Genomic DNA, 20,251 nt, shown 5'->3' on the forward strand with positions numbered 1-20,251 from the left:
TCAACAGTGTAGGAATTTTTCATACTGGGGAAAAAAAACAAGAAGACTTTCATTATCTATTATTTTACGTTATTTTATTTGAAAATAATTGCCTCCTGGGTAACCAAACATTCATGACCACTTTAGTTTATACCCTTATTATACATTTAGTTACTTTTTACTTTAACTGACAAAAATGACTACAGTTTTATTGTTTTCATCAACTAATAATATATTTTACACCAAAATCCTCAACAAATACTAAGTAGCAAATACATTAAACCTAAATATAATAAAATACATTAATTTGACTGAAAAAAAATAAATAAACAAATGTCTATTTTTAATTCTTACAGAATGCCAAAGGTTTCAAATCATGTAAAAGAGATGTAATTACAACAAATGTAAATACATAATCAACAATTTTTTTGTAATCTTTATTATTATATCAAAAGCAAGCAAAATATACTACACTATACTACAAAAGACTATACAACTGAAGTACTTTTTGATAGATTGTATAAAGATTTACAGTTTTTTTGGTATTTATTAAAAAATTTGATAATAATAATAAGTATTTATTAAGTACTTTTTAATCATAATTAATAATAATAATAAAGAAACAGTTGAAAACTCATCTTTTCCATGTGCACTTACTTGAAATCAGAAATATTCTCAGCGCTTTTAATTTTGTTAATTCCCTCCCTGCACTATTCGAAAGGAAATATTGTAAAAAGTTTGTATGACTAATGCTTCTAAAGTGTATTTGCCCATTTACGATGAGTGTCTTCCATCAACTAACTGTGTAAAAATACATAAAAGCATCTTTTAAGTGAATAAATGTAGATGTAAAAGTACTGTACCTCTGCAGACAAACATTTCAGTCTTCTATACACGAGCTGACCCAGTCGACAAGCAGGACCATGAGCTCCAAGGCTTGCGACTTTCTGTAGGATGTGAAAGACTATTTTCTCCAGATAAAAGGGGGTGCTCTGCATGCCGGACTCTTCAAGCAGTTGAAACCCTTGGACAGCCAGTTCCACCAGCTCCACTATCCGCTCCTGAAGGCCAGCATCCACAGCGCCGTTGCCCAGCCGCTGGTTGCAGGCTCTGATGATACGATCACACATTGTGCGACCATAAGGACCCAAGCCACCATCCACATGTTTCTACAGCAAAAGTCATAAAATAAACGCTTCAGCATTGTGCACGGTACACGAAATAAACACTCTAACGTGAACATACAAAATCTGGTTTACCTTCAGTTCGTTGTGGAGGACTATGGTGTCCTTGACACAGGATAACTGCTGAACGTAATCTTCTGTTTTCAAGCTCTTTAATGCCATTATTGTTGTATCTGCAACTCAAAACAATATGCTTATTTATGTATTTGAATGACTATTTTAGGCTGAACGGCAAGACTTTATACTACGTTTTTGGTCATTCCTTGTGTTGTCTTGTAAGTTTTGACATGAGATTAAACTAGCAAGTTAGCAAGCTAACGCTGACTGCAAATCATGTAAACAAATCCAACAAACCTGTTAGCCTGTCAGCTACCGCGCTCGGTTAAACGGTCAGATACTGAGAAAAGGACACTCTTTTTGAGTGTTATGAAATATAGCGTTTCTCAACATGTATACAAAAGTGAAATTGTCTTATTTTTCTACTGGAGTGTCGCCGTTATTTGGATGACAGCAGCGGTAGGAAAGCGAAGCCGCGCACATATTTAAATACTGCAAAGCCTATCGGGAAACCGCGGAAACGTCTCGGAAGAGGAAATACACCATATGGCACGGGTAATGTAGTTTTTTTACTTTCTGAGACACAGTTGTAGTCGTCTTTTTTACTGATTTCACTGACAGAAAAAATCTTAGTTTTTAAAAATAAAATATGAAATGGCGACGCAGTGGCACAGTAGGTAGTGCTGTCGCATTACAGCAAGAAGGTCGCTGGTTCGAACCTCGCCTCTCCCTCGGTTCTCCCTGCGGTTGCCTCTGGGTGCTCTGGTTTCTTCCAAAGACATGTGGTACAGGTGAATTGGGTAGGCTAAATTGTTCGTAGAGTACGAGTGTGTGTATGAATGAGTGTGTGGATGTTTCCCAGAGATGGGTTGTGGCTGGAAGGGCATCCGCTGCGTAAAAACGTGCTGGATAAGTTGGTGGTTCATTCCGCTGTGGCGACCCCGGATTAATAAAGGGACTAAGCCGACAAGAAAATGAATGAATGAATAAAATCTGTAATCTCATTTAAACAGATGGCTTTTAAATATATTCACATACATTGCATGCATACACAACACTTGTGTAAAGTTTTAATTTTGCTGTTTTAAAGTAAAACATGTAAAAACAATACAGCATACAAAATTTGCATTAGAAATGCACTTTTATTATTATTTATTATTTTTATAACCAAGCCCAAGCAAAATTCAAAAGACAACTGATTTAAATGAACTGAAATATTGATAATAAAGAAAGATTAAAAGAAATATACAATATACATTTTTTAAATTAGTTTTAAACGCACATTTATTATTCAAAATCTTTCATCAAGTCCAAACACAAAAAATAAATAAAAATATACCTTTTTTTTTTTATTAAACATGAGATAAAATAACAACATAAAACACTTAGCAGTAAAGCTAAACAGGTATCAGGTTCATGCCATGAAAGGTTAATTTGCCATACCTTCTGGAATATACCGTACATTTATAGAAAGTTATTTTGGATTACACAGTAAAATAAGCTGTCTAGTTAACATTCAGGTTTTCTTCTGCTACATAAGACATATAAAAAAATCAATTTTGATTCTATTGTTGAAAAAATATAAGATAAATGTGCATGATAAAAAGTGAAACATAATTTTTGTGCTTTCTAATTGAAGGATGACTGTGTGTGATTTATATTGTCAAAGTATATGTGGAAATTCCATAAAACTTGTTCCACAAATAACGTTAAACAGTCCTTATTTAAATCAAATAAAAACAAAGGAAGTTCTTAAATTGTTTAATGGGTTAAAAAATGCCAACATGTTTGGATGACATTGTTCAGTTTTACAGCTGGTTCCACAGCTCTATTTAGTCACAACAGAATCGCTTTGTGTTCTGCAACAGTTGAATTAACGTTGAATATATCACACTATTTATAAACTTCCTGTTCCTTATCACAATGTTTTTATGGTTAGCCTAGACCAGTGGTTCTCAAACTTTTTTCACCAAGTACCACCTCAGAAAAAATAGTCTCTCCAAGTACCACCATAATGACTGCTATTGAAATACACAGTAGGCCTACCGTAATTAAGCGGCTACAGCTCTGCACAGTTCACAAACATGGCAGATTAATTCCTACTATTATGAATATTTATTATTGTCAGCCTCTTTAACATAATAAGTAGTTTGAAAAATAACACACATCTAAAATAAAAAAAGATAAATAAAACGTCAACGTTTAAATTAAAATGTGATTTTAAAAGTTAATTAATAAAGGCACTGTTTTTAAAAAGTAAAAAAAAACTGCTGTGCTCAAATGTAAAGTATCATAAAGCAGCCCATTCATCAAAACCTGCAAATGTATTCTGGGGATCTCATAAATATAGGTTATACTGTACCGTATGTCATAATATTCATAAAACTCTGTTTGATAAATTTTGAAATATACACTGCATGTATATATGACTTATTTGTTTATCTTTAAAAATCTGAATGTTAACTTGTATTTTAAATATATGAATTGGATTTACATATTTAAATTAGATCTGCTTACTGCTCGTTAGAGTTGGCTATATGTGTCCCAGAAGCAAGTTATGAAACTTATACCTGTCAACATTGGGATATAAAAATATGAGATACGTCCCCAACAACCGTTACAAGTATAGGGAGGAAAATAACTTCAAATGATAGAATACATAACAAACATTAGAAAAATGAAAATAAATAAAATGTTTAGCCTATTAAAATCAATTTCCTGATCACATCGTTGTTATCGTACGCGTCAAAGGGTTAAAAGTGTGTTACATTTTTTACTTGAATTATACAGCGTTTCCTCTATGTAACACTAAAAGGAAGCCTGCATACCACTTGTGAAACATGTACCACAGTTTGAGAACCACTGGCCTAGACTATACATTTTGAACACAGTTTCAAGCTGCACAGTGTGAAATGTCTAAAAGAAAAAAGTGAAAAGAAACATGAAACTACAATAGCAAACTCCCAGAACTCTGCTCTGTCTTTAAATTTATGCTTCGTTTTGCATATGCAAAGGGTTCATCACTGTTGTCGTGGCACCTTTGAAAAGAGGATTCTGGGCCTGAATAAAACAGAGAGACACAGGATTTTTAAACAGCCAATCTGTACTTCATTTATTTTATATTTATTTAATCATTTATAATATATGAATAGATATATTATAACAAGTATAATGTGCTCCACATTTAAAGTTAACAACGCTGTATGCCTGTACATCACCTCTTTCCACTGCGTCTGATTCTGCATTTTGACGAAGCTCTGATATTCTCTATAGTCGTACAGCTCCAGGAGGAGACGGTAAATAATGATTATTATAATGCCAGTTATAATGATTCCAGACACAGAGCTGCCGATGATAACTGCAGTCTTATCAACAGTATCTACAGAGACAAATAAAAAAAACTGTTACCATTCACATTCAACATTGCTTGAAATTTTGCTGTTAATTTAATCATCCTCATTCCACTTGTTTTGTAACTTTTTTCCTCATTAGAACATTAAAGAAGATTTTTAGCTGAAACTGTGGTCCTTGGTTATTTAGATCATGTCAACAGTTGAGCTACCAGCACTTTAACAGTCAAAAAACTCATGGACAGGCAAAGCAAAATGAAGTCCTGAAATCTTATGAAATGAAATAAAACAGTTAGCGCAAGAAGCTGATTTATTTACAGTGTTTTACCTTTAACAAATAGCCTCTGCAAATGGTCCAGAATGCATATGCAACGCTCTGGAGCACAAGCTCAAAGAATCAACCGTAATATATTTAAGACTCACCAGTATTATCAATGTTTTGCCTATATTAATTGTCTATTCATTATCAAAGTGGTAGACATTAACTAGCATTTTATGAATCACTAAGGGCCACCCCATATAGAAAAATGATACGTAGAAATGTGTGCAAATGACATATACGAGTCAAGTTAATAATTTTACATACATAAATAAACCATATGTGATATATGAAACATATTTTGAAATATTGAAAATAAATTGTGGTGTCACGGTGGCGCAGCACGATCGCCTCACAGCAAGAGGGTCGCTGATTCGAGTCAGTTGGCATTTTCTGTGTGGAGTTTGCATGTTCTCCATGTGTTGGTGTGGGTTTTCTCCACAAGTCCAAAGACATGCATTATGGTGAATTGGGTAGTAAATTGTTCGTAGTGTATGTGTCTGAATGGGAATGTATGGGTGTTTCCCTGTACTGGGTTGCGGCTGGAAGGGCATCGGCTGCATAATAACATGTGCTGAATAAGTTGACGGTTCATCCGCTGTGGCGACCCCTGATTAATGAAGGGACTAAGCCGAAAAGAAAATGTATTTACATGTATATGCTGTATATACGTGTGTCTGTGTGAGTTCATATGGCCAAATATTAACACACATATATATATATATATATATATATATATATATATATATATATATATATATATATATATATATATATATATATATATATATATATATATATATAATTATAGTTAATATATTTATCATATATGCATATTTGTAATTACAATGGTTGAAAAATACATATGTTAGTGGCCATTTTTGCAGGATTTTAATATGTTATATATAAGACATACATTTTAAATATGTGAAATCCAAAAGACCTTTACTCAAGAATATATATTTTTATTTTTAAGCTGAAACGACACAATTGTTGAGTTTTTTGGGGGGACATCTTAATTGTTTTATGTTCAATCTACTTAATTTTGCTAAAACAATTTTGTCAATATAATAGATTTGTGTTGGGACAACATGAGTGAATAGTGTAGAACCCAGAATGTTTTACAGTGTTGGAACTTGTATGACATTTATGCAATTTGCATAAATTTCCATATACATATGTATCAAATTTCTACATGGCTTCTATGTAATTTTCTTTAATAATACACATTAGAAAAGAACTAATTCATCATGGTTGGCCTGAGGATGAGTAAATTATTGGTATATTTTCCTTTTTTATTTACATTTAGGATCTAAACAAAGTTAAGGTAAACCGTTAAGGCATTCATACTTACGAGGCAGGTCTGCATATTTAACATTAACTTCGCCACTGGCCTTAAGCTCCACACTGTATGAAACGTGTTTATATATGCAAGACAATTCATGAGTGCCTTCAAGATGTTTTACTGTAGCATTGAAACATCTCTCATGACAGGAGCCGCTACCTTCCAAATGACATGCCAAACAGTCCCTGCAGAGACGAGAAGTATTATACATACATGCAAGCTTGAGTCAGACATTTTGATACAAAGAATAAATGTCTAGTACATTACATTCAAGGACTTTTATCAGTCGAGCATTCCCTGCGAATCAAACCCATGACCTTGATGTTGTTAGAAATCGAATGATAATAAAAATAATGAGTAAATAAAAAATAATAATGACAAAAAAATGGAATTAAATGAATTTCCCCAATTTGTTCTGCTCTCACTTTATGAGGTACGCCTTACTAGTACCGGGTTGGACCCCCTTTTGCCTTCAGAATTGCCTTAATTGCCTTTTTGACATAGATTCAACAAGGTACTGGAAATATTCGTCAGAGATTTTCTATATTGACATGATAGCATCACACAGTGTCTGCAGATTTCCTGTTCCATCATATTTCACTGTGGGCATAAAGGAATGGACATGCTGAGCAACAATACTCAGGTAGGCTGTGGCGTTGACACGATGCTCAATTGGTACTAATGCACCCAAAGTGTGCCAAGAAAATGTCCCCCACACCATTACACCACCACCATCAGCCTGAACCATTGGTACAAGGCTGGATGGAGCCATGCTTTCATGTTGTTGACGCCAAATTCTGACCCTACCATCCAAATTGTGCAGCAGAAATAGAGGCTCATGAGACCAGGCAACGTTTTTCCAATCTTCTATTGTCCAATTTTAGTGAGCCTGTGCCAATTGTGACCTCAGTTTGCTGTTCTTTGCTGACAGGAGTGGCACCCGGTGTGGTCTTCTGCTGCTGTAGCCCATCTGCCTCAAAGTTTAACCTCAGTTGTAACAAGTGGTTATTTGAGTTACTGTTGCCTTTCTATCAATGCGAATCAGTCTGGCCATTTTCCTTTTGCCTCTGGCATCAACAAGGCATTTGCGCCCACAGAACTGCCGCTCACTGGATATTTTCGGACCATTTTTGTAAACCCTAGAGATGGTTGTACGTGAAAATCCCAATAGATCAGCATTTTCTGAAACACTCAAACCAGCCTGTCTGGCACCAACAACCATGCCACAATCAAAGTCACTTAAATCATCTTTCTTCCTCATTCTGATGCTCAGTTTTGACTGCAGCAAATCGTCTTGACCATGTCTACATGCCTAAATGTATTCAGTTACTGCCATGTGATTAGCTGATTAAAATTTGTGTTAACAAGCAGTTAAACAAGTGTACCTAATAAAGTGGCCAGTGAGTGTATAGTTTTATGTCTAGTAAAAATAATATACGCATGGTCACTGGCCAATGGTGTTTTTATTAATTTAACCTGTCATCATTTAAAAACATGAAGTTACATGATTGAAAACCACATTTCCTTGATAACCACCTGAAATATAATAAGCCATCATTATTTTTATTTTAGTTACCTTATTATTTTAGTTATCCATGCTTTTAGTTTTGTGGTTTTATTTTTTGTATTACTTAACAAGAATAAAATTGTAAAGTGTTGTAATACGTTGCATAATAAGCTTAAATGAGGACCAGACATTATTTCAGAATTGAGGCTTACTGTATGAACAACAGAAAACATGCAGAGGAAACAGCCGTTGTGGTTTAAAGAAACAAACCCACACACAAAAAATCTTGAACTAGATATCAGAAGACAGGAAGAGACAAAAAACTCACTTGAACAGCTCGCAAGCGTCCATGAAAGCAGAGCAGTAATCTCCAATGACGCCTGGTTTACAATGACAGCGGTTGCAAACACATTCCCCTTGACCACTGCAAAGGCCCCAATCATTCTTACACTTGTCTTGGCTAGGTGAGCACTCGCACGCGGAACCCGTATATCGGTCTCTACATTCACATTTACCACACTCGCATTTGCCTTTACCTGCAACAAACAAACAAATAGAGAAATCTATTAGATCTGTGAGTTGTAAAAAATGACCTGTTTACTCCACCATCAAGCAATCCTTGGTCAGTGTACGCTCAAAAAAATTAATTTTGTTGCTTGTTCAAACTACATATTTAAAATGAGCTGAAACAACACAATTCTTTTTTTTTTTTTTTTTTAGATTGTTCAAGACAACTTAAACTCACAGGCCACTTTATTAGGTACACTTGTCCAACTGCAAGTTTCTAATCAGCCAATCACATGGCAGCAACTCAATGCATTTAGGCATGTTGACATGGTCAAGATGATCTGCTGCAGTTCAAACCGAGCATTAGATGGAGAAGAATGGTGATTTAAGTGACTTTGAATGTGGCATGGTTGTTGGTGCCAGACAGGCTGGTCTGAGTATTTCAGAAACTGCTGATCTACTGGGATTTTCATGCACAACTATATCTAGGGTTTACAAAGAATGGTTTGAAAAAGAGAAAATATCCAGTGAGCGGCAGTTCTGTGGATGCAAATGCCTTGTTGATGCTAGAGGTCAGAGGAGAATGGCCAGACTGGTTCGAGCTGATAGAAAGGCAACAGTAACTCAAATAACCACTCGTTACAACAAATGTAGGCAGAAGAGCAACTTTGCATGCACAACATGTCCAACCTTGAGGCGGATAGGCTACAGCAGCAGAAGACCACACCGGGTGCCACTCCTGTCTGTCCTCCTGAGGCTACAATTGGCATAGGCTTATCAAAATTGCACAGTAAAAGATTGGAAAAACGTTGCCTGGTTTGATGAGTCTTGATTTCTGCTGCAACTTTTGCACAGTAGGGTCAGAATTTGGCGTCAACAACATGAAAGCATGGATCCATCCTGCCTTGCAAAAAACGGTTCAAGCTGGTGGTGGTAGTGGTGGATATTATTTTATTTTCTTGGCACACTTTGCACCCCTTAGTACCAATTGAGCATCGTGTAAACGCCACAGCCTAGCTGAGTATTGTTGCTGACCGTGTCCATCTGTTTATGACCACAGTGTACCCATCTTCTCATGGCTACTTCCAGCAGGATAACGTGCCATGCCATAAAGCGTGAATCATCTCAGACTGGCTTCTTGAACATGACAATGAGTTCACTGTACTCAAATGTCCTCCACAGTCACCAGATCTCAATCCATTAGAGCATCTTTGGGATGTGGTGGAACGGGAGATTCGCATCATGGATTTGCAGCCGACAAATCTGCAGCAACTGTTTGTTGCTATCATGTCAATATGGACCAAAATCTCTAAGGAATGTTTTCAGTACTTTGTTTAATTTATGTCATGAAGGATTAAGGCAGTTCTGAAGGCATAAGGGGGGGTCCAACCTAGTACTAGTAAGGTGTACCAACTAAAATGGCTGGTGATCGTTTTGTTTCATTTTCAATCCACTGAAATTTGTTAAGATAACTTAATCGATTTGTGTTGGGAAAGCATGAATTAATTTTGTGAAACCCTTTATTTTTTAGTGTATATGACTTGCTTTTGTAAGACGAACACAGTCGAACGTGTTTTTTTATTTTATGCTAATGATGTTGTATAGTGGCCATTTTTTGAAGCATTCAAAAGTGCATAAATCTGTTGAAAAATGAAACCATGTGTCGTCTTTGGGTTAACAGGTCTTATGAAGCGGATCGATGTGTTTGTTTATGAAAAAAATGTTAAAACCTTTAATTTTTTTAACTTAAAATCAATGACTTTTGGCTGCTGCCGAATGCACACTCAACAACTTCTTGGCTGACCTGTGACTCGCAAGACACATTCGTAGTAAAAGCACCAGTAGTATTTCAGACTTATGTGCTCAAGAGCTAGTGATGGGATAGGGTTAAGGGAGGGGTTAGGTGTACACATTAAAAACACCCGGTCTGAACGCCGATGAGAGTAGAAAAACAAGAAGAAAAATGTCACTGTAAATTCATTGTTCTTCATTTTCTGTGGTAAACAAACTGTGGTAACAAACTATTATGCAATGGACGCATCGACTGTATGTCTGACTGTGAGCTCAGCCAAGAAGTTTTCAGAACAGATATTGGGCGGCTGCTGGAAGTTAGTAACTTGAGTTTATAATTTAAAAAAAATAGAAATATATTTGTAAAAACATCAATCTGCTTTGTCAAGTCAACTCCCGGTGTCATATGAACTGTAAAAAAATGCTGGGTTCCACACAATTGCTTCACATTGTCCCAATACAAATTGATTAATTTAACTGAATTGTTTTTGCAAATTTAAGTGGATTGACCATAAAACAATTAAGTTGACCCTAAAAAAACTCAAGAATTGTGTTGATTCATCTCATTTTAAATAAGTGTGAACAAGCAGCAAAAATATTTTCATGAGTGTGTGTTAGTTTTATCCCAGATCTGTGCCTTGGAAGCCTAAAAAAGGGCCAATACTTAACACTATTATACATCATGCAAAAGCCTTGATGAATTTTCAAACTACACCAAAAAGTCATATCCACTCACGATGGCTTGATGAGTATTCATTATTAACTTTATTTTTGGGTAAATAATTCCTTTTTGATGCCAAAACGTAAAGAAACAAACACATCAAGACAAAATCTTTACACCGCTCACTACTGTACGTACCATTGCATCTCACTCCATTGCGTTTTTCACAGCTGTCAGGATCACACTCACAGTATTTTCCGCTGTACTCGTTTCTACACACACAATTGCCACATTCACAGGATCCTTGGCCACTGCAAACAAGTGATCTGTTGTTGGGCCGGCAGGAATCCAGCATTTTGATGGTATCGTTCTGTTGCACGCAACTGCAGTTCTGACCCAAGTACCCTTCGTCACAGCTAACACACACACACACACACACAAAACATAGTACTGAGTCAAACATTAAGTAAGTCATGTTGTAACGATCATGCACGATGTAGACAGAATCAGGGGTGGATTTAGTGATCTGGGAGTCCTAAGCATATATCTGCCTGCCTGCCTGTCTGTCCATCCGTCTATCTGTCTGACTGTCTGTCTTCTGTCTGTCTGTCTGTCTGTCTGTCTGTCTGTCTGTCTGTCTGTCTGTCTGTCTGTCTGTCTGTCTGTCTATCTATCTATCTATCTATCTATCTATCTGTATATGTCCGTCCGTCCATCCATCCATCCATCCATCCATCCATCCGTCTGTCTGTCTGTCTGTCAGTCTGTCCTTCTATCACTCAATCTTGTTTTAAATGTTTTAAATGAATTAATTTCATCATTCTTGTTTTCTTTTTAAAACTAAATATTTACCTGATTTGACTGCTGGACTGATCTATGATTGAGAGGAGGGCGATGCATGGATGTAATAATTACATAATTTTATTTTTTAGACCCTCAAAATAGAAAATATGATGACTACTATGTTAAATAGTATTTGCATTCGAAAAACAACGTGTACAAATAGCAAAACACCATGGATTACCTGCCATACCCAGTCTCTTGCTCAAAATCCTTAGTTCATCTCTCAAATCTTAATTTCTGTGTCAGTGAATGTGTCCGTGCGGTCAGAATGACAAATCCATGTGTCATTGTATGTGTCACATTACTTAGTTGTGTTGTCAATATAACAGTGTGCTCTGGAGGAGTGTTCTGATGTAAACTATGGCAAATTTAACTTGTTCAGCCATTTTGCATGTAAAGACTTATGCTATGAACAAATGATTCAATGTTGTAGGAGGTGAAACTATTTAACAGAAACCAAAATAATCAACTTCGATCAACATGGCATAAACAATTGATAATGTAGGAAACATCAGAGAATTGCACATAATCATTTGCATGGATGTACAAAAGCATTAGAAAGTTGTTCAAAGGAATAAGAAACTGCTTTTTATATGTGCACAAGTGATGCAATAATCTGAAGGTTTAACAAATAGCTTTGAGAATTTCAATTCTGATCTGAGAAATGGACCAAAGCGACTGAGAAAAACAGTAAATGAAAATGGGTGATGTAGTTGTGTGTTCTGAGACACTAGGGGGCTCTACCTGCACATGCCACATGACAGATCTCCTTTATGGTTGCAGTGTTCAGAAGACTTTTCTGCAGCTCCACAGTCACACTGACACTCGGTATCCACTGTAATCTTCACCTCCTCACTGATGCCTTGCATTTTGATCCGGAATATCTGAGGCTCCTTCAGACATGCTGTTGCATTCAAACGTACTTGGAACGTTATCTATAAAGCCGCAAGAAAAACAGAACTTCTTCATTCTTATCAGATGCAACATATGTTTTCTGGTATCTGATAATTCAGATGGTGTCACTGGTGGAGGTGCTCACCTTCTCATGCTTGATGCCTTGACATTCTCCTTTTTCCCTCCATTCATTGGCCGCCTGATTGTCTTTACATTTCGACCTGTAGGACACCATCAGTTCTGCTGGAGCTCCTTCCTGCTCCAACACCAGTGTAGACGACAAGTTCTGGCCCACAGATTCAAACATATTCAGTGTGACAATATGGGGATTTTAAGCATCAAACCAGAAGTGAAAACTGTGTTTACTAGTTGTATTAATTCGCTAAGAACTACGATACATTTTTACAAGAATTTTTAAAAGACACTCCCTAAAATGATTCAGAATTACAATAGATTATGTACTCCAACATCTTGTCAGGCATATTTAGAACAAGAATCATTTGATGACGTATTAAAAGACTCTCTTGCAGCGTCAAAATATTCATTAACTGCCATTTTTAATATTCATACTTTGCCATTAACCTTCCAACCACTAGATTTACTTCTTTTTTAACTTTCTTTGTTGTCCACAAGTGAAAATTTATCACAGAAAAAAACAGGCAACACAAACATATTCAATGTCATCACATAAATCACATTAAAAATTTCAATTTACAACCCTATACATACTTAAAACGTGCAGCATTTAAAATTCTAATGGCAGTCAGCACAAAGGACATTTGATACATATTTTTCCTTACATGAGGTTGTCGTAAAACGTCTTTTTGATGGTAGGAAATTTTATATTTAAGTGAAGGGAACAATCTTCAATAATGCCATGTGCTTTCTGTTTAATTCTCATTGAATACATTTCATTTCAAGAGTTCGCCCTTAACTAATGAATTATTATAAAGCTTGTTTGGCATGCTGTCCCGGGAGAGAGCCCTGAACTCGTGAGATCCTCGTGCCCGGGGCTCCCCCCGTTTCAGGCCGAGAGGGAAGTCCGAGTTCAGGTAGGTCTCGAGTGTTCCCCTGCTAATAATGTTGGAAGTAGAATAAAATGCTATGAAGTGTCTATGCTGTCAATTTAGATTTGTCAATTTACTTATGTTACATGTTTTTGGTCTGTGGGAGGAAACCGGAGAGCCCGGTGAAAACCCAAGCAAACACGAGGAGAACATGTGAACTCCACACAGAAATGCCATACGAGTCCAGAGTCCGAGCCGGTGGCATTCTTGCTGTGCGACCGTGGTGCTAACCACTAGGCTTCCGTGCTGCCCTGACTAGGAAATGGGAGGAGTAGGGGTGGAAGGGGGGGTTCTTCAAGATGAAGATGGTTGAGGTAATATACTCTGGTTATTTATAGTGGTTAAGGAGTCGTCTGATTGGTGAATCAGCGTTAGCTAATGTGGACCAGGTGCTATCAATCATAAGCGCGTGCTCCTCTCGAAATTAGTTTATAAACAAACTTCACTTGGTTGTCTGCTTTACCTACAATTGAACTGGCAATTTTTACTACTCAACAATTTTTGCTTTTCCTTAATTGGCAACTGTCCATACCATGCAATTATGTTAAAACTCATAACATTTCAACCAAGTTCTTATACACCATCTCCAGAAAATCTTGACTCACACCAAATTGTTTAAACCTCCTAATGAGATAAAATCTCTGCATTGCTTCTTTTAGATGCACTCTGCCTTTGCAGCAAATGTCAATCCACTGTCAATAAATGTTCCCAAATATTTAAAACATCCAACGGTCTCTATTTCATGTCCCTCAAGGACCAGAGGTTTCAACCCTTGACTAAGAACTAGTTTGTTTCAACTAATTATCATCTCCTTGGTTTTATTAAAACTGATCTCCAGTGAACCCCTTTTACACCACATTTAAAGCAAATTTATATAACTATAGTACAAGGTATCTCCTTCTGTTCCTGTTTTAGTCAACCGACCAACAAGTGCCATATCAAATGCATATTTAAATAACTTAAAACCTAAATCCTAAATCTCAAGTTCATTTGTTCAATTTTGGGCAAGACGTTTTAATAATTTAAATAATTTAAAATACAGTATAATCAAATCTAGCATAATCACTTTCTTTAAAATTTTTTTTAATAAGTTTGTGTTTTTTAAAATAAATATATGTTGCACTGAACATCCATGGATTGTCTTTTTAACCATATTTTGACTTTTTTTCTGAAATTATTGAAGAATCAAAGTAGACCCGTTATTAAATTTAATGTCTATACAATCGCCTACATTTAATTTCATGTGGATGCCAAATTGGGATGTTTTGGGAAATTCTTATAAATAACAGTTTTTTTAACTAGCCTTAGCCTAATTACTAATTAAAGACTTTAAAGCAGGGGTCACCAATCTCGCTCCTGGAGGGCCGGTGTCCCTGCAGGGTTTAGCTCCAACTTGCCTCAACACACCTGCCTGAATGTTTCAAGTTTACCTAGTAAGACCTTGATTAGCTTGTTCAGGTGTGTTTGATTAGGGTTGAAGCTAAAATCTGCAGGACACCGGCCCTCCAGGAACAAGTTTGGTGACCTCTGCTTTAAAGTGTTAAAATGCCATTGTGTGGTAAAAAAACATTGTAAAAAGTGATCAGGTATTTTTTGCATAATGGTCACTAATTTTTATTCCCCTTGCAAGCTATAAACCCTAAATCAGAAAAAGTTGGGACAGTATAAAAAACGCAAATAAAAAAGAGGATACAGGTGTTTTAGTGGCCTGCCTGCAGTACTGACCTGTCTCCAATGGAGAATGTGTGGCGTATTTTGAAAGGCAAAATGTAACAACGAAGACCATGTACTGTTGCCCACCTTAAAACTTGCATTTGAAGAAAATGAGACAAAACTACACATGAAACACTTCATCACTTGGTGTCATAAGTGTTGTGAAAAGCAATGGCAACATTACAAAGTGGTAAATTCTTTACTGTTGCATGAATACGTGTTTAAGGAACACATTAAAAAATGTTTGATGTATTGTCTGCAATGAAATACAAGTCAAAGTAAATTTAGAAATCACTACTTTCTTTTTTTATTTATGTTTTCTATACTGTCTCAACCATAATGTCCCAACTTTACATTGTGTACATTTACACTCTCTTACATGCAGTCTCTTTCTTCTCATGTAGCAAGATCACCTACATTTTATTTATTGATTTGATACATACGGTATCAAAGTAAAAATGTAGGTCATTTAATAAGGTCAAACACAGAGTTTCAGTACATTTAGTATTGGATTAACCATTATGCAGAACTGGGAAAAAGCTGTCGTTTTTGTACTTAAAGCCACTTGTAATTACTGCTAGTCTAAGTGGGAAGTGCACAAGTCACTGCACAGGTTCAAAATGCTGGAAAGGACATTAATTAAGCACTCACCCCGTAGGCCTCAGAGATGAGATCAACCACATTACTGGAGTCTTTCTTCAATACACCAACCACTGACTGAGGAATCAATGCACTCAACGCCTGTGAAAGATATACATTAAATATATGTCTGAGAGAGAAAAGTTATATTTTAACGATTAAACACATTTTAATATCTAAGTGTTTATAAAATCTCAAAACATTGTGGTCAGTAAAAAAATGTTTCTGGGTTTAATGCCAGGTTTAATACAATAAATGTATCTTTTTTTTCTCTGAGCTTTATTTCATGTTAGGCATGGTCCTTCAGAAATTCACTGATAAAAAATATGCTGGTTTGGAGGTCAAGACACAAGACAATTGTCCTAAATATAAAGTGTATTATTATATACTAAATAAGTCAATTGAAATGATTTAATTTATCCCATTTAAATATGTGATAGTCACCTTTATCCAATTAACGCATCATTGCTGAGTAAACATTTTCCTTCACTGAACAATTATTTTTGAAAAACAGCTTAAAACCCTAGCTTTAAATTGGTAGTATATAAATTGTTCTCTCAAACCTTATATGCAGGATAGATTTCCTCAGTGACAGCAAATATGAGCTGAATATTGTTATCCTGCAGAACTCTAGACACATGACCCACTGATGGGTAATCCTGCAGAAAAATGTCAAATAAAAGAAATAATCAATTAATTTAAATGTTTTTCTTTTTTTTTTTTATTCAGTCACTCATTTAGTATTTATATATAAACAATCCTACTTCAATTCCTCATAAGCCTCAATTCTCTGGGAGTTTAAATGACAGGTAAGCTAACCAAATTTAGTGGCAATTTTATATGCCCCCATTTCTCCAACATATAAACCACACAGTACCATTGGTGGACTTAAACTTAAAGGACTGAAGAACTGGAACTGTTTTTTTCAAATTAGGCTCATTTTACAACTATTTAACCAAAATTTACAACTTTTAGCTTAGCATAGATCACTGAATCCTATTTAAAGGGAAGGTTCACCCAAAAATGAAAATTCTGTCATCATTTACACACCCTTTACTTGTTTTTAAGGCTTTGTGATTTTCCTTTCTCTGTTAAACTCGAACGAAGATATTTTGAAAAATACTGGAAACCAGTGACCATTGACTTCCATAGTTTTAATTTACTCTCATTCTGGCATAATAATCAAAAAGCTTTGCTGCTATACTATGCCTATAGCAAGCTCAGTGCCTGAAAATTGGCCAACTTCGGTATATCAATATGACCAATGTGACCACCTGTTTGCACAGGAAGCATGCCTTGAAACAATGTAGACATGGTGAGAGATGATTCAGAACATATTTACTTTGGTGCAGAAAAGTTACCTGATTTTCAGGCACTGCGTAATGTCATAGCGCCTGCTGCAACCGTGATACAGCAGCAAAGTCATAACACCAGAATGAAAACTTAGTTCCTAGCCTTATCGGCCTAAGAAGTTTTAGATCATAAAAATTCTGATTGAATATTGGACATTTTTGAGTGAGATGCTAATGGTCCAATCCGATTCAATGATCTATGCTAAGCTAAGCTAAAAGTTCCCCCGCCATCTTTACGGAGATTAGCTGAATGGATTTAAAAACGGTAAAACCCAGCTGTTTAACTCCTGGTGACTTGTAAAGTCTAGCCTATTTTCATAAAAAGAGTTCCTTTAAAAACTAACAAGTTGCTCTTATTGGACTAATAATACAGAGAGCACGTAGCCAGACAGCCTGAGGAAAATACAAAATTTATATCTTATCATAAAAATCCACTTTAGAAAGGCCAAGACATCATAAAGAAGTATTTTAAGTTCTTTCTGCAGTTATCATTGGTGTTTTGATTGGCCTAGGATCATGCGAAGGGACAATTGTTTGTTTCTTTTGCAATTGGAAATGCATGAAAAATCATTAAATGCACATTACTCACATAGGCTTTTCCAATGTAAGAACCCATATCATTAAAATGACACTGTCCATTATGTGGCAGAAAAGCGCCACCTAGTCGTCCGTCTCCTGCCATGTGAAAGGTGTCATCAGATGTGTACACCAAAATCCGTGTCACATTACCCCATTTGATCTTATCCTGTCATTTAATAGGGAAAATCAGCCTTGTTATATATTTTGACTCTTTGATACGCTGCTGAAATGCACTTTTTTTCATGTCATCCTGGGTCTTACCTTACAGACGGCAGCCTGCATTATAGCATCCAGACCAGCCTCAGGAGAGTCCAGGTTGCCAGAGATGTTCTGTTTACTCACCTCCCGTTCAAACTCTCTGCCATCACTCGTCAGTGGCAGGACATTCTGGAACATGAACGCTTTCTGGCAAGTGTTTATGCGATTGGGACAGGGGTTCTTACGTCTCGGTGGCAGCTGACTGACATACGGCAACATCTCCTTATCAACAAAAGACCCGAAACCTGAAAGTGGAGAAAGGTGTAAGCAAGAATAACTCAAATATAGTTCTGATTAAATTACTGCAGGTTCTTTAAAGGAGCTGTATGTATGTCACGTTTTAGAGTCAATGTCTGAACAGTTTGTAATAAAAAAAAATAAAAACAACTCTAATTTATAAAAAAATAATAATAATAATAATTCTCAAAAACTTCCTAGCCCTCTTAAAAACAGCAGTTCTGCAAATGGGTCTGTTCAATTCAAGATTCCCTCTACTTTTTAATCAAGATAACTTCCATCTTTGAGTTCATTACGTTGTTCTGATGTTTTTAAAGTAAACCTCATACTGGATTAAAAACAAATCTGTGGTATTGCGAATTATTGCAAGATTTTAAAATAGATTAGATTTTATTTAAATATATTTTGCTAATCTATATATATCTATATTTTCTATAAAATAATAATTTATTACTGTCATGACAAAGCAGAATTTTCATTACTCTTCATTAGTTTCTACAAGTTTTATTACTAGTCTGTAAGGTCAAATGAACCTTTTTTTATTCTAATATGCCGCTTCTCTTTCAAGAAACAATTTTTAGTGCTTCTTAATATTGTTTTGTCCAAATTGTCATACATCTGTGAAACATTTTTTGATCAATGTAAAGCATACTTGAATTATTCATAAAATAATGTAGTGTTCTGTAAAATAAAACATTAAGACCATAAAACTGAAGGCAGTTAACTGATTAAATATTTCTGAGCAGCATATAACTAGAAATTAATATATTTATCACAAAAATGCATTAAATACATAAGATATATTATTTATAAATATATATTTTTTATATTCCCCCTCAGACCTTATTCTTCAATGTGAAAGTGAGCACATTTTCGAGATTGTTTTAAACTTCTGATTCATTCGGCTGTTGGAGAAATGACTAGGAAAATAGTCAAAGCACTTGCTTTACAAACAATTGTGTTTATAACTATAGACAAAAAGTTGTATAATATAATAAGAAAATATCAGTTTGCAACATCCAGCAGCAGAAAGAGTCGTTTTTAACGTCTAAAATTCAATGGAGGTGATTAAGACTGGAAGTCTTAAGCCAAAAAGATTCCAATCGCTGCGCCCAATCGTACTTGAAGAATAAGGTCAATAAAATTAACCAAACTTTTTCAAACTTATGTTCAGGGTTCTTACACCTTTTCCAACTTCAAATTCCAGCACTTTCCAAGCAATTTTTAAGGTGCATTTGTATGCTTTTCCAGCACCTAACAACCACGGTTAATCATGTTTATATATGTTGTATGTACTTATTCACATTTAAATTCATTGTGCTATTTTAAAAAACACAAAATGACATTTACACTTAAATGGTTGACTATTTTGGAGCTTAGATTTATTGGGACAGTTCACCCAAAAATAGTGAAAAAATAAATTTAAAAAGTTCAGTTATTGAATGAAGTATGTTTTAAAGTTTGGTCTCTTTCTACCTAAAGTTGATATCTCAAGAAATGAGCTCACAGTCAGATTTTGTTTGGGTGTATAACCAAACTTTCATGACCAATCGTTCATAATATTTCAAGTGCATTGCTATTTTTTTTTTTTACAGTCATTGAATTGGCGTTTCAGATGCAAAGTTGCATTCCGGGTGAATGTTTCCTAAATCAGTATGAAGCTAATAATGCCAAAACAATCTGAAATTGAATATTTTGAATTCTTAAAAAACTGTATTTTTTACATACCCAAAATCTGCAGTCTTTGAATTCAGAACCAAAAAATCTAAAGTTTGAAAATATGTCTATAAAAATCTGACTTAAAAAAATTGTCTTAAATTTTAGATGTTCTATAATCGGGTTAAGAAATTCAAATTCAGTTTAACATTTTTAATAGCATATGATCAGTTTTATTAGCTTACAATTATTAATAATTAAATTTAACACAATTCAAATTCAGACTGTTTTGGCATATTATTAGCTCCATAAA

The 20,251-nt window shown here is 35.3% G+C and overlaps 2 protein-coding genes across 3 annotated transcripts in view; both read right to left on the bottom strand.

Moving 5' to 3' along the window:
- espl1 (extra spindle pole bodies like 1, separase) overlaps positions 1–1,678 on the bottom strand; it is a 32,023-nt gene extending 30,345 nt beyond the window's left edge. For both annotated transcript variants that reach the window (XM_087257700.1, XM_087257699.1), the window contains exons 1-3: positions 1,518–1,678; positions 1,239–1,336; positions 843–1,148 (exon numbers count right to left, since the gene is read on the bottom strand). In XM_087257700.1, coding sequence (XP_087113826.1) covers positions 843–1,148; positions 1,239–1,325 — 393 coding nt within the window. In that variant the 5' untranslated portion in view covers positions 1,326–1,336; positions 1,518–1,678. The remainder of the gene's footprint in view (positions 1–842; positions 1,149–1,238; positions 1,337–1,517) is intronic.
- Positions 1,679–2,342: 664 nt separating this feature from the next.
- The window catches only part of itgb7 (integrin, beta 7), a 35,551-nt gene continuing 17,642 nt past the window's right edge, over positions 2,343–20,251 (bottom strand). Inside the window, exons 7-17 of the mRNA XM_087257730.2 lie at positions 18,049–18,290; positions 17,798–17,953; positions 16,420–16,515; positions 15,869–15,958; positions 12,583–12,723; positions 12,288–12,478; positions 10,899–11,116; positions 8,070–8,277; positions 6,244–6,419; positions 4,439–4,599; positions 2,343–4,280 (exon numbers count right to left, since the gene is read on the bottom strand). Of these exons, the coding sequence (XP_087113856.1) occupies positions 4,209–4,280; positions 4,439–4,599; positions 6,244–6,419; positions 8,070–8,277; positions 10,899–11,116; positions 12,288–12,478; positions 12,583–12,723; positions 15,869–15,958; positions 16,420–16,515; positions 17,798–17,953; positions 18,049–18,290 (1,751 nt within the window). The 3' untranslated portion in view covers positions 2,343–4,208. The remainder of the gene's footprint in view (positions 4,281–4,438; positions 4,600–6,243; positions 6,420–8,069; positions 8,278–10,898; positions 11,117–12,287; positions 12,479–12,582; positions 12,724–15,868; positions 15,959–16,419; positions 16,516–17,797; positions 17,954–18,048; positions 18,291–20,251) is intronic.

Source organism: Danio rerio, chromosome 6 (assembly GCF_052040795.2).
Source record: "Danio rerio strain M-AB ecotype USA chromosome 6, GRCz13ab, whole genome shotgun sequence".
NCBI lineage: Eukaryota > Metazoa > Chordata > Actinopteri > Cypriniformes > Danionidae > Danio > Danio rerio.